This window comes from Lycorma delicatula, chromosome 12 (genome assembly GCF_047948215.1).
Source record: "Lycorma delicatula isolate Av1 chromosome 12, ASM4794821v1, whole genome shotgun sequence".
NCBI classification, from domain to species: domain Eukaryota; kingdom Metazoa; phylum Arthropoda; class Insecta; order Hemiptera; family Fulgoridae; genus Lycorma; species Lycorma delicatula.
The window spans coordinates 47,336,887-47,352,971 of record NC_134466.1 but is presented as its reverse complement, the minus strand read 5'-3'; the positions used below and the strand labels follow the sequence as shown (position 1 = coordinate 47,352,971).

The following is a 16,085-nucleotide window of genomic DNA, read 5'->3' as shown; positions in this document are numbered from 1 at the left end:
ACAACCGATATAGCAAGTACGTTTGAGATTCATTTGCATACTGAAAACACACTGATGTTCAAAAATCCATTTGCAGGGAGAAACCAAAAAAACTGCCTAAAAGAAACTGGTTCTGACTGGCACTGTCAGAAAAAAAAAAGGATTTGTAATTGCAAATTTAACAGTACTAAAGGACTGCAGAGATTGAAAAGAGGTAAATTTGAGGAAAAAACAAATTTCGCAGTTGCTGGATGGAATGATAATGCAGTGATGACAGTTGCCAGTAACCGCAGGCATATGTCCATTATCAAATAAAAAAAGATACAGCCGAAAAGACACAATTATTAATCAGCGATTAATGATAGACTATACTAAAAGTAGGGTGGGTGGTGCTGATTCCCATGGCAATGGTATTACAAATTATGGAATTCGAGTGTGTGAAAAAACAGAGGTGGCTATTGTTCACAAATGCTGTCGATTCTATTATAGTAAATTCATGAAAAATATGCAGACTTGTAAACAGTAAAATCAAATTGATTTTAGATCTTGTATTATCACTGGTAAAGAGTGAAGAAATTACATTTTAACCAAGCTTTTTGCCAAAGGTGCATAGTAAACTAACAATTTTATTCCTGAGCGATAATTGATTTTTTTTGTTGATATGAAAATATTTCTATTGATAAAATACAGGGATTATTTAGAAAAAAATTGAGTATGTTTATGTCCACCAGTAAAGAATAACTTTATGTCCCAGTATAAAGAATAACTAAATTTGGAGCGGTAAAAATCTCTCTTTCATTTTATAAATTAATTCATTTTATGAATTGTCTTTACAAAGTGAAAAAGAAAGGTGTTTCGCATGTTATTTCATAAAAGAAAATTATATTACTGATTTTCTATAACAATACTGTAATAAATAGAGTTCAACTAGAAATTAGAAAATATTATTGCACTTTTAAGAGAATGAAGTCAATATTGTTACCTACAATCAAGTGTAAACAGAAGGCAAAACTGTTACATTTTCAATCACTATTTAATTTAAAATGGGTAACGATCCTCTAGGTCTTATGATCTTAAATCAGTAAATCTTTTATATAGAATTTTTGAAAATACTGTCTTGTCTTATCATTGGAATTCCATAAGGCAAGTGCAGCACTACAGAAAGAAGTTGCACATGAAAATGATTTTTACTAATAATTTACTTTTTGATGAGTAGTTACGTACTTTGTTCCTGAGGAGCTCTCTTTTTCTCTCTTGTCTATTATTGGAGAAAATACTTTCAGAAGTTAAAAAATACAAAAATTTGTTGGCTTGATTCTTTTTTTTTTTGGGAGAAATTAAATTAAAAATCATAATAGAGTATCTACTTTTTATAATTAGCAGGCTGACTTCTACATACAAGTTTAACAGGCTAACTGTATAAAAGTTTGCTGATTCTCAGCAAGGATCAGACATTTTTTAATTTCAACTATTTTATATTCCTAATACAAATGTGTGAAGGTAATGAAATTTGATGAAGTAAAAGAATAATGACGAGTTAAGTACTAAGACATAAGAACATAATATATATATTATTGTTGCAGAATTCTAATTGATGAAGTATAAAAAATGTTAAAAGCAAATTACACAATCCACAAAAGCTCTTTTAAGCAAAGAATAAATTTGCAGTAATTATTTAGATAAGTGACATGCATTCAAAAATCAATAATCTTGGCATATGTAGTTATGGTTATTATGTTATCAATAAATAATAGTTGCTTCAAGTGTAATTTTTAAATTTTACCCATTTTTCTGTTACAATAATAATGATGATTTTTTTACTAAAAGCACTAAATGGATAAAAAAGCACCAATATGATGCCTATTACCAGAGTTACTTCCCTTGTAAGTTTACACAGTACCCTTACGAAATATTTCCTAATTCAGTACTGTATAAGTATAATAAACATTATTTTCCGACAAAATAATATGTTATTGTATATAATTGATTCAGCCTACTAATCAGCCAATTTAATATTAAGGTTAATTAGAAGGTTAGTGAAAATTAGGTTATGTTTGTGGATACCATATAAAAAGATCAGACACCTTTCTGGTGAAAGGTTTAATCTCATTAATGTTTCATTCAATCTATCGGTAACTGAAATCTGTCAACATAAATTTTAATCAAGTATATTTAAGAATGCATAATTAATATTAAATACGGATTGTAAGAAAAAGGAAAAATGTTAACACAAAAGTATTGATACAAATCCAAAACATTATACACTTGCCATTACAGTAATTAGTCATTTTTGATTTTTCATCTTAAATTCTTTGCAAGTCAAAAACTACAGAAGCAACTCTTTTTTGTATGTATACAGCTTCATTTCTGTTTATCTTTGCTATATTTTTTAAAAAATTAATTTCATTTTACTAACAATTTTAATAAGATTTTAGTAAATATTTAAATACATAATATACAGTTTTATGGCTGTGGGTCTCCAACTTAACTGCATTCTATGGTTAGAATGATAACAGGAAGAAAATATAGTCAAAAAACTGTAGATATGAAAAAGATTAAGTACAAAAAACAAAATATTATGGTAATCTTAACATTGAATAGAATTGACCTTTGTGATAGTTCATACTTGTCTTTGCTAGTATGCTGTAGCAAACATGATTATTGATAAAATTTTTTCATAAATGTGATGTGTGGTAACAGAATTAATGGTCTATATATCAGAAACTAATTCTTGTTCCAGTAGGGTTTTCAATAATATTTTATTACTGATTTTATTTTTCATTAATATTTAACCAGTTCGTATTGTAATAACTAAAATTTTATTTTTATTACTTAGTCATGATGATCACGCCAAAAAGTATATATATATATATATATATATCACTGACTTTAAATTAACTGTACAAATAAAATTAAATTTACCACAGTTACTTCAATTACTGTGGGGCGTTGATGTTATTAAAGAACATTCTTTTATTGTATGATAATTACTTGACTGAAAATGAAAAAGACATTAGTGAAAGAATTTTACAGTTCAATAACATGGGCTACTTTTGAATGAATTTCAAAGAGTCTTAAATCAATAGCATCAATTAGTTGTATGCAATTCATTCTACCAGATAATAATTGTAGTATCCATTAAGATAGATGATGTAACGGTTGCCTAACTTTTGATTTTTCAATAAAACAGTCAATAACATCCTAATTTAAAAAAAACTGTATTGAAAGATGTATGATAATGAAGTACATAGAGTAAAAGCATTACCGCAGAGTAGATATGAATGCAGATGCATGATGCAAATATAAGAATGGATTTAAAAAAAAGAAAAGTCTTTTTATACTAAAATCATTTTTCAGCAGTCGTGGAAAAAAAGTTATTTATTCATAAAAAAAACTTGTATCTGCCATGCTTGTATATTCACATTCAATATAATATTCTTCTAAAACTGTAACATTTTAGATCTGGGAAGGTAAATTAGTTTTAAGTCTACCATTCATTAAATTCTAGCCATTTTTCAACTCAACCTTAATGTATCACTCTTTGTAATCTTGGTATTCATATAAATTTAGGCACAAAACTTTTAAGCTTATAAAATACAACCTGAATATTTTTAAAACACCAAGATGTACAATAACAAGACCTATTTATTTACATTACCTAGATTAATAATTAACATTTGAATGCAATTCAATTACTCTTTGAAATTTCACAACTGTAAAGTATAAAAAGTCACAAATTTGTCAGTGTATAATGGATGTCAAAATAGGTTATAATTAATTCCATCAATAATTTAAATTATTATACAACAGATCGCCGCAAAAAAAAGTCCTACACCAAACTTACCTTTAACCGATACATTTTACTGATGTTTGTAGTAAAAAAATACTATAAAATGTATCAAGGTTTTTCTCTTAGTAAAACATCTCACTGATTTAAACTACCATCACGGGATTGAAGCACTTAACTTCGGACAGAATCGGTATCGTTATTTTTAATTTAACCTCTAAATGAAACAATAAATCATTTGAATAACTATTTTAATTAAGTTACATCGTAAACACTTAATAAAATTTGAGAAAATTTTTAAAATGTCTATAATATAATTTTTTTCTAAAACATAAAAAAATTCTTTTTAATTACAGTTATTGTTTTGACTAAAAATCAACTAAACATGCAAAATATCCGCCACATATTTAAATGAACTTTATGAACTAATGAACGAAATTAACATCATCTAGTACGAAAAAATTGCAATAGTAACAGTCAAACATTTATTTTTATTAAAATAATAAAGTTCTTACACTAATTAATTTTTTTTTATAACTGTAAAATGATAAATTAAAAAAAAATTCTATTAAGTGTCTGACCATAAGCCACCAAAAGAAAAAAAAATAACTTAGCTAATGACTTTTAAAATTAAGTCTTGTAACTCAACGCACTTAATCAAGCGATTCCTCAATAGCTAAAACATTTTAAAACTTTTTATTTTTTTCTGACATTTACATTAATGCTTATTTTATTTTTATTTAATATACTTTTTCAATAGGCCATTGAGGGACCATGCCATATCATTTCTTTTTACTTCCTTTCCTATTTCGTTATTATTTCCTATTTCTTTCCTTTTTTCTTTCATTTTCTCAGTGTACCTTTTTTGTATTTTGGATTTTAAGTAGGGATCCCCTCCTACCACCATGCAAAAGGGTATTAATAGAATTTTGTAAGCTGACCGTCTGCCCTTGTGATTAGAAAATCTTGTTGTACATTAGTATGAGCAATTACATCAAGATGCAGGTAATAATATTTACTTTCTGTATTCTGTATTCACCACAGGGACTGGTTGTATAATAGAATCATTACACTCAGAGAAAGCCACTATGATTGGTGCCTCAGGTACTCTATGTGTAACACAATTATAAGAAAGACTGCAACAGATGTTGTAAACTATGAGATTAATGAAACCTATTTTTTCATGAAATAATGCACTTCATAAGTATAATTATCAAATAAGTATCTCACATTCTCTCTCATTCAGTCATCAGAGGAACTTCAAAAATTGCCTTCTTTGAAGTGTATGGTATAATCTAGTGCTAAAGTATATGGTATATACTGGTAGGGGCTAGCTTCACTACCTTGACTGTATGGCCAGGACTCCCAGAGACCAGGTTGACCTATGTGAGTCCCAGGACTGACTCCTTGCAGCCTCCAGTGGTCATGGAGTTGAACCCAGGGCTGCAGAGCTCACTTCATCTGGCCAGGGGGCTCCACACCCTGGACCCTTGGCATTCTTTGTTATCCTCATGGATGTGAGAGTAATATTGATGAATAACAATTAAGGTATTCAGGCTTTATAGAAACCTGAAAAGAAACTAAATTACAAAGGATAGAATAGTAGTAACTGCCGTAATTAAACTACAAGGCATATTCATAAAGCAAGGGCCATTTGTTCATTAAAAAAAATTAACTCATGAGAAAAGGTTTTTACTTAAATTTTTAATTTACTACTTCACTTTTCCACATAATCGCCATTCAGTTCTAAGCACTTGCTGCACCAGTTTCTTTAACCCTTCTGCATAGAAGTTTGCCGCCTGGGAACTGAACCAGTTGACAACTGGTCTTTAATTCCTCGTTGTTTTCAAACTGTTGTCCACCAAGCCATTTTTTCAAATTCAGGAAGAGGAAGTAGTCGCTAGGTGCAAGGTCGGTACTATATGAGGGTGGTCAAAAAGTTCCCTACGAAAATCTTGATCTTTTTTTTTGTTAAGGCAGCGGTGTGAGAAAGCGCATTGTCGTTAAGGAGGATTACGCCGGACGACAGTTTCCCGCGTCATCGATTTTGGATCGCACGTCTCAGTTTGGTGAGCGTTTCGCAGTACACGTCAGTTCTAATTGTTGATCCACGTTCCATGAAATCAACCAAAATGATCCCCCCTTTTCGTCCCAAAAAACGGTAACCAACATTTTTCCATTCGAGTACAATGAAGATTGGTTAAAATTTTTTGGTTTTGACGAACTTGAATGTCGCCACTGCATTAAATGTTGTTTCGATTCTGCGTTGGTGTAGGATATTCACGTCTCGTCCCCCGTAACAATGTGGGAAAACAAATCATCTCCATCGTTTTGATAGCGATAAAAAAAAACTCGCCCATTGCACATTCTTTGCTCTTTGTGTTGATCGGCGAGCATTTTCGGTACCCATCTTGCACACAATTTGTGATATCCAAGCTTTTCTGTGACAATCGTGTAGATAGAGATGCGTCCAACATGCGGAAATTCATTAGCCAGAGCACTAATCATCAGACGCCGATCACATCGCAGTCTTCGGTTCACTTGTTCAATGATTTCGTCGTTCTGAATACTGGGCCTGTCACTCCGTTCTTTGTCATACACATTTGTGCGGCCATTTTTAAAGTCTCGACATCATTATCTAACCTTTCCTTCACTCATTATTGTAAGTCCATATACTAGCCACAACTCCCGATGAATTTCAGCAGCTGAAGATCCTTTTACACACAAAAATCGAATTGCAGCGCGCACTTCACAACTGGCGGGAGAAATGATTGTCGTGGACATTGCGATGTGCTATCACCATCAGGCAAACAAATGCGAAATCAAAACAACTGCAGTGGCTTCGTAAATAGCCGATAGATGGCCTTGCATGTGTTAACTGTGTTCAGACCCGCTAATATTTATGCTATATAAGCCGACGGCCCTGACTTTATGAATATGCCTCATATCTAGACCTTTGACATTGATAATTTCACAACTTATTTCAGTTGCCATGATGATGGATTAATACCTTTAATTCACCAAGAAGGCCCCAAGAATACCCTAGCCCCAAGAAGGCTAGGGCTTTGATCTATGGCTTAAAACCTTCCCTTTCTTTTTCCTGTTTAGTTTCCGGTAACTACCGTTTAGATAATACTTCAGAGGATGAATGAGGATGATATGTATGAGTGTGAATGAAGTGTAGTCTTGTACATTCTCAGTTCGACCATAACTGAAATGTGTGGTTAATTGAAACCCAACCACCAAAGAACACCGGTATCCACAATCTAGTATTCAAGTCCGTGTAAAAATAGCTGGCTTTACTAGGACTTGAACGCTGGAACTCTCGACTTCCAAATCAGCTGATTTGGGAAGACGCGTTCACCACTAGACCAACCCGGTGGGTTAAAACCTTCCCTGGAATAACATGAATGTATCCTGCAAATTTGAAAGGGATCAGTCAGTTGGTTCTTGCACAATGTTGATACAAACAGACAAACTTTTGCATTTATTTATAAAATATATACTTATATCTTATATAAATAAGATGTTTGTTTGTAACAGCATCACATGAGAACCAATTACTTTCAAATGTTCAGGATACATTCATGTTATACCAGGGAAGGCTTTAAGCTATAGATCGAGGCCCTATCCCTCTTGGGAGTGAAGTCATGAAATAAAGACGCTCATTAAAGAAAAAAAAGAATCCTTTTACTTCACTATATTTTTCTCACCATGGAAAAATAAAATATAATGAAGTAAAAAATTACTTTTTCTTTAATGAATATCTGTAAAATATTTAATACTCTCACAACTGAGAGTAACAACTGCATCAGGGGTTCAGGGGGTGGAGTTCTCTGGCTAGACGATCGGGCAAGCAAAGCAAGCCCCAACTGGCTAATTATATATATTTATATATAAAATGTAACACAGAGATTTAAAAATTAAAAAAAAAGTTTTTTAAATTATTAAGAATGTTTCATTTTTATTTTAATTGTTAACTATATATATTATACTATATAAGTGTTTTAATTTTATGATCAACTGACAATGATGGTAATCCTAGAAAGCACTTTTGATTGTAAATAAGAAGTAATGAGATATGAGCAACAATAAAGAAAAAATTGATTTTACTAACATATATATATATATATATATATACATATATACACACACGGGTTATTTCGGAGTGAATTTGGATTAGAAGGTCTGGCTTTACCTAATAGGCACTTCAGCCATTACGCTTGTTGTGTGGCTGCAGGAAAGGAAATTTATCTCCCAAAACTTGTCTATGGAGCATTCCTGCTGCACACCGAGAATGGACTGGGTCTTTTAGTCCTACCTTCCATAGCATGGATAAAATTAGCATGCAGAACAGACATTGGGCAGAAAATGAACAAAGAAAGGAAAATAGATGACTGTAAAAAATATTTATACATCAGGGCAGATATATAAGGTATTAGTCTTTTACAGAACCTGTAATATGAGCAAATTGAATTGAGAATCTACTTACATTTTTAATTGGTTAAAAAGAGGGGATGATAAGCTATTTTATTTGTTTCGGCTGGCTAAGATTGGAAGTGACAATGGACTATGGTGAAAATTTACTTTAATGCAAGGAAAAATAATATCTGTTCTACTAACAATATGAAACTATTAACTAAAACATCAGGTTTTAATGCAAATTAATATCATCCTTTAGCACTCAAACATACGCAAGACAACATACACTTTTGGTACCTTATTAATATCTAAGACTGTACCATTTAACTGAAGTACAGCAAGTCTACGTTTTGTAAGCATAATTTTCATGCAAGTTGGAAGGGGTTATTTTAGATATGGGTGAGGAAATTTTATGTATCGTTTCAATGCTAAAATGGGGTGAAACACACACATGCATGTTTGCATGCACACACACATACATAAACATACACTTACAAGCTTATGTGCATATGAGACCCTGGAAGCATACAAAGTCTGTTGCATATTTGTTCAATTTCCTCTCAATCATACATACTTCTACTTCATCTGCTCACCAACACAAATGCATACCCAGAGGCAAGCAAAATGAATTATTGTGCACCAACTAGTTACACCCTTACAAAACTTAAGACGTGCTCTACCAACGTTTAAGTTAATATTGTTTTAGAAAGTAGGCATTACTATATTCTTTTTTTTTATTAAGATAGTTTTCATTTTTACCTAAGTAATTCTTTAGATTTGTGGCCATAATGAATAAAGTTTTTATAATCTATGAAATACTGCTGTTATTATAAATGCAATATAGCTGAAAATTTATTTTACGAAATGAATAAGTCACCATTGCTATTTTGTATAGGCTTGCCTCCTTTGCTTAGTTTAATAAATGGAGTTATATAATTTTATAAGTAGTGTATAATTTAAAAACGGTCCTTAATACTGACTGAGTAATATCTAAAATAAAAAACAGTACCTTAAGTTATTTTAAAATTGTTAGATCTATTTCAGTAAAAATAGTCTGTACTGTCATATATAATTAACTTTTACGTCTACTAAATAGTTTTGTTCAAATATCAAATTGAATAAATTCTTAAAATTGAAAATGTTTAAGAATATTAAAAAATAAATAAATTGATTAAAATTGGTAAAGACACAGAAAATAGTAAACATGTAAATTTAAAAATAAAAATGACTGTAAACAAAGCAAAACACAAAAAAAATTAAAGGAAAATTAAATATTAAACAGAATAAATGAACAACTCTTATGAAGTAGTAGGTAGAATTTTTTTGTAGCTCTTATTAATGTTCATAGACGTATTGTTTTAAATTATTACAATTTATTTTATTACATTTTAGTTTCTTTGTGTTTCTTTTAAGAATTGCATTCAATTTTTTTAATTTGTTGTATTTCCTGATGTTTTAATAACAGAAACATATTTATACTTTTCATTTTGTTTAAATGGTCCTTATGTGATAAAAAGGTCACATCGCTTGTAAGTTCAGTTGAGTCAAATATCTTGTAGCAGTAAAAATTTAATGAAAAACAAACTACCATCAACTTGCAAGTATTATAAAATGATTTTATTATATTATAATTAAATTGAAATAAACGTTTAATATATTTTTATTATAAGTTATGTTATTGTTAATTCTTTTTCAACAAATCTATTATTAGAATTATAATATAAAGTACTTACATCAAATTATTAACTTAGCCATTATCTGCTTACTTTATAATAAATATAATACATGCTACTGTATTTACAAATAAATGCAACTTAGTTTTTGCAATACTAAACTTACAGGAATGAGGTATATATTTTTTGATAACCAGTACAGTGATACAATTTTGTATTCAGATACCAAAAATAATTTTACATAAAAAATTTTGAGGAATTCTTATCATTGTTATAAAGAAAAATATTTACAGTTTTTATAAATGATCATCAGCTGGTACAATTTACAGCTGTATATAATGATTTATATTTATTTTTTTATTTCTTTTTGTTTTCTCTTTTCATGGTATCATTCAATGTTTATGGGGTAAAAGTGGTAAATAATTTTTCCATAGATTGGTATATTATTGTAGAAAAAAAACGTAGAAAAAGTACATGAATAATGTAACATGTTTTTACAATTTTTTTTACACCTCTGTATTCATTAATGATAAAAGCACTGTTAGTTTGTTTATAACTTGCTTAGTATTGTACAGAGTGTTTGTTTCAAGAATTCAGGAGTAGGTCTCCTACACTGAAATAAAGAAAAAAACTTTATTATTAATATATATCCGGAAATGCTTAGTATACTGGCTATCTGTCATTTTGTATTTTTAACATAAAATTTTATTTATCAGGAATGGTTAATTGTATTGAGCTGAATTTTGTATACTGCTATGGAACTTAGAGGTTTAGTTGTATAAAAATAATTAATCTGATCTCTCAATCCATTTCAAAATGGTGGCCATGTTAACTTTTTAATTGTTAATATCTTTGCAACCAATTGTTTATTTAAATGTAATGCTACTAAAACAAAATGTTAAATGTTTTATGTCAAAGAAAATGTCACCTTATTTATTCAAATCCATTCATAAATAAATAACGAAATGGCAAATATTCTTGCGAGTCATTCTAGATTATTAAAAAATCAGTTTTGATTTCTTCCTGAATAAAATTACAAAATGTCAACTGAAATAATTCGATTAATGGTATTATGTAATAAATTATAATTACGTTCATGAATTAAGCATACTAACAACAAAAACTTTTACAATGAAAAGCTTCAAATCCTGAACACTTTTAGATGTTTCTTGAGTTGTGATTTTTAACACAGCTCAACCCCAACTTTTTCTTTTTTTATCCCCAAAAAACAAATATAGTTTTAGATAAATCGTTCGTATCAAGAAGTATAAATCGTTCGAACGAATGAATCGTTCATACGACAACCTTCCCACGCACCACCAAAAATTTTAGTTTCTCATTTGGCTAACTCTACAGATAAATTGGTCGGTCTGTATGTCAGTGAGTCACTTTTAGTGTATTATATTGAAATAAAAGCAAGATATTGACTGCGTACTAAAAATTTAATTTTAACATAAAGCAGGCACTAAATGGTACATGATATTAATTTCGACTAATATTCGACGACAATTTTGTTCAGACCAAACATTGGTCTGTGATTTGAGAAGTAAGAGACACAAGTCATAATAAGCACCGGTAAAAGTTCTCGCGCCGTCGGCGTCGTTCACTGAGCGTGCCGTGTCAGCTTTACGACGCTCCCGAAACAGTCTCGCTCTCTCGGCACTGGTCATTGGGGCACCTGTACGTGACCCATAACCTCCCCATTCCAACGATATGCGTAATTTATATTTCCGGCTGGCTTTTGCGCGGGCTGAGGCTGACATATTGAAATTTTATACTTTTTTACCTGTTTACTGTAATCTTTTACACATAAATATTGTCCAAAATATACTTATTACTTAAATCGATCTATCTCGACAAACTCTAAACACAAACACACGAATCACCGCGCTATCACCTCTAAGTCGTAAGCTACACTGAATCGAAATGAGCGAGAGCGCCAGTTTTGGCCGATATGCGCTGTTCCTCCTTTCCACCAAATCAAATTCGCCAGTGACGCAAATTCAAAGTCGTATCGGCGAGCTGATCATGTAAGTTATTAAATGACACCGCATTTACGTCTCTGAGACTAATAGGGAATTATTAAGGCAAGGCGATATAAACTCTTCGTTACGCTACATGGTACCCGTTTGTTTCGGTGTGATTTTAAAGACGTTTGTCAAAAGCATTTTCTGTGAAAAACAAAAACAATTCATAATATACTCTTGGCTTTACTCAACAGGAGAGAAAATTATACTTTTAAATTAATAAAAAAAAGAGTTTTAACTTGTTTAGAATAGTTTTACATGGCTTCACAGATCTCTCTGATGTTTTCAATATTCTCTTGGATCATTAAGAAAGTTGATGAATATGACAATGTAGTGGTGGCATCCCTGCTTTTCAGCTGTAAAGTTCTGGATTCAAATAGTGATCAGGCTTGGGACTTTCACATACAATAAAACTCATTTCTCATTCCCTCATTTCCCCTCAAAAAAAGGTAAGACAGTTCTAATTAAGCATCAGACTATAGTTTTGATTAAGGAAATGCCAGATATACATAAAATGGTGAGTTAGCTATATATTTTTGTATTCTATGTCAAAATAAACAAAAAATGTCTTATGAAAAAATGTTGATTTCCCTTCTGTTTGACATTTTATATTTATTAATAAAAAATGTATATGTCGAGAATGAATTGAGAAATCATAATAGTATTTGATAAGCACATTTGTAATAATTTTGTCTAGTAAATAAAAAATTACAATGTAAACATGTTCACAAATTTCAAAATGATGGCCATGTCAATTTTTCAATCCATGATATCTCACTAATCCTCAGTTTAATCATATTAAATATTTTGCAAAAATATTAAGAATTTTACTGTGAACAAAATGACACCTACATTTTAAAAATTGGTTGATAAATTACCAACTTATGACAGAATATGTATGACACAATTTTCTGCCAGATTTCATCTTCTTTCTTTAAAAGAAGTACTTGATTTATTATGCTATTAATTGATTTACTATTAATTATTAATACTAATTTAAAAAAAAATAGTTTCAAAGTATATAATATTTTTTCAAAATTATATTAAAAAATCTTACCTTAGTTAATCCAACAATTTTATTTAAAAAAAAAAAATTAGTTCATTTGGTCTAAAGTAAGACTTGAACACATCAAAAAAAAAAAAAAAAATGATGTAGACACCACAAGACCAATTAAATTACATATACACATTTTTTTTTTAATGAAAAGTGCATAAAATTTTATTTCACTGATAACTTCTGATATTTTTTCAAATTTGTTATTATTGTTATTATTGAATTCGCTAAAAAGCTCTCAATGAGGACTTATTGCTGCAGTTAAGTAAAAGTCCAAACTCCAAATCTGTTATGGATTTTGGGCTTTTTTAGACACTTTTGGTCCAGTCAATTGCAATGAAAAGGGGAGGTGCACAACTAGATGTTACAAAAGTCCTAAATCCAAAATGTCATCATCCTACAGCTAATCGTTTTTGAATTTATGTACAGATGTCACACTGAAACTAGTCAAAATGGATTCCGGGATGGTCAAAATGGAATTTTTCTACTTTTTTCCAACTTATAGGCCACATACTAAGGCATCCTGGAATAGTCGCTTTCATATTGGAGGGACAGGTAGAAGGAAAGTGTAGGGAGGCAACGTTTGGAATATGTAAAACAAATTGTTAGGGATGTAGGATGTAGAGGGTATACTGAAATGAAACGACTAGCACTAGATAGGGAATCTTTGAGAGCTGCATCAAATCAGTCAAATGACTGAAGACAAAAAAAAATCTTAAAAACTACTGGAGTTAATTCTGGGACCTGTTTTATTCTATTTCCCAGCTCAAATTACATAACGAAACACCAACATAACTCCTTAATATGGGTCCCAAAAATTATAGTAGGGCTTCTTTTTATTAGAACGACTGAAATCTTTCGCTAGCCGTAACTCGAAAACAAAGCGTTTCCAGACCTATGCTTATATTATTATTTTTTTTTTCATTATTTTCACCAGTAAAACATGTCCTGAAAGTTTCTCCGTAGACAATTTGTATAGTATTAATTAAAAACAAAATACCCGAACTCTCTGCATCTCGTTCAACATGTAAATAAATAATTTTCACTAATGCCTTCTAATTGAATAATTATTATGTAAAACGTTGTATTTAAAATCTTCATTTTACGTGTTTTTTATTTTAAGTAGTTAATATGGACTTTATATCACATCAATTTTTTTTTATAATCAATTAGCGGGTACTTGACTAGTAGTTTGAGCCCTTCGAGGTTCATTCGTTTGATCTTCGGCAGTGACAGCTATGGATGCTGCTTGAAGATCAGTTTGCGAGTTTTTTTGTAGTCTTTTGTTTTTTTATAAAACAAAATAATGAATCATTGAAATCGGGGCAGTAGTAATAATCCCTGAATAAAGAAATTTACGCGTTTAATAAACTGGGGTTTTTTTTGTAACCTTTGTGTTCCTATATAAAAAATAAAGAAAATAAAAGAATGTTTCGTTGAAATCTATGCAGTAGTTTTTTTGTGATTGAGTAACAAGCGATCTATCTTTAATTTGATATACGTTTTGTGATACTGCTCTGATCAATAATTACCACGGTTTCCGTTGGTCCATCAGGCAAATGCTAGTGATGTTCATTTTTTTATTTACCCATTCTTGATGTGATCATTATAATATATTACTATATACAGATTAGAATAAAAAAAAAATTATTTATTCTTACTTAAATAGTCGAGACTAAAGTATTATTTAAAACAGATCATTAAATAAGTAACTGAAGCAGAGGTTTAATCAAATCTGTAACGTCTATTCAAAAAAAAACTAACACTACAATATTCTATTTATCAGATTTCTCCTGTTTTAAACTCAGTGCAGCCAACATAAATACCGTAATAAAAATGATGAATGATTATTTTACGTATGTGTATTAACCGTAGTCGTACATCTAACAAAAAATTATACTGCCTGTCAGTTAAGATATATAAATATACTCGTTATATTTCCTACCCAACGTAGTGTTAATACTATTAAAATACTTTAAGAAATAATGCACTATAATTACATACAGAGTTCCTAAATTCAAAGTAAAAAAAAAATAATCATTCATAATCTGATAAAATTAAAGCAGTTTATTTAATATATAAGCCCTTCGGCTTTTACAGTTTAATAACAGTGTGTTAAATCAATTAATGTCATTACAAAAGAATTTATGTCTATGTAATAAACAGTAATTAAAATAATTCTTTTTTAACCAATTACTAAACAAGTAGTTTTAGGAATTAACCAATCTTACATTCGACGGATTAAATAATAATATACAATGATAAAAATAATTCACAAAAATTGTAACTAATTTTTAAGTACCATTTAGTCATAAAAATAAAAGTAATATGTAAGTTTTTGTAATTGATATTAAGTATTTTCTCAATTGTATACCTAAATTTTTCACTTAACATCAAAGTTTTTCAAAAAGAAACCATTAAGTAAAAGAATACTTTTTCAATAATTCTTGGAAATTTCAACTATGGTTGACAGTTATTTGGACATCGAATTCTAAATGCTGAAATTTATTCGACTATAAAAATGTTTAGTATGGTTTAATTATTATCATTTAAATCTTATTTTGCATATTTATTTTTTTAGTTTCATTTTTATTTAAAATACGAATAGGTTTAAAAAAATCTTTACCCGTATTAAAAAAAAATCCGCATGAAATGCAAAAGTGAGAAACCTACGTTTCGATAAAACGAAATAAGTAATACTACTTTTTACACAAACTAATTTTCATACAAATTAACTTTTGACTATTAAAGTGACATAGGCTAATGTATCATCAAACTATTTATATCAAATACTAAGCAATGTTAACAAACAAATAAAAATATTTTTGAATAATTTTTTTTTTTTATTTTAAATAATAATTCACATTAATTATTTAAACAAAAATTAATATTACAAAAATGTTTTTAAATTATTAGAAACTTGCTACATACAATCAAATTATTATCATACATTGCATGAGTTTAATTAGTAGGTTAATTTGGATTTCAAAAAATAACATCATATACTGAAATTTCTAATATATTTATAAAATATCAAACAAATTTTCAATCAAACATTTACTATACAAAGTAACGAAATGGTAAAGTTTTTGATTATTGAAATACAATTGTAAATTAACAAAACTTTTTTTGTCGCTTATATA

The 16,085-nt window shown here is 29.5% G+C and overlaps 1 protein-coding gene across 4 annotated transcripts in view; it reads right to left on the bottom strand.

The window, feature by feature from the left end:
- Nucleotides 1–3,980, bottom strand: part of Mic26-27 (MICOS complex subunit 26/27) — a 55,646-nt gene extending 51,666 nt beyond the window's left edge. For all 4 annotated transcript variants that reach the window (XM_075379758.1, XM_075379760.1, XM_075379759.1 and 1 more), the window contains exon 1: nt 3,824–3,980. In XM_075379758.1, coding sequence (XP_075235873.1) covers nt 3,824–3,838 — 15 coding nt within the window. In that variant the 5' untranslated portion in view covers nt 3,839–3,980. The remainder of the gene's footprint in view (nt 1–3,823) is intronic.
- Between the last annotated feature and the right edge of the window lie 12,105 nt (nt 3,981–16,085).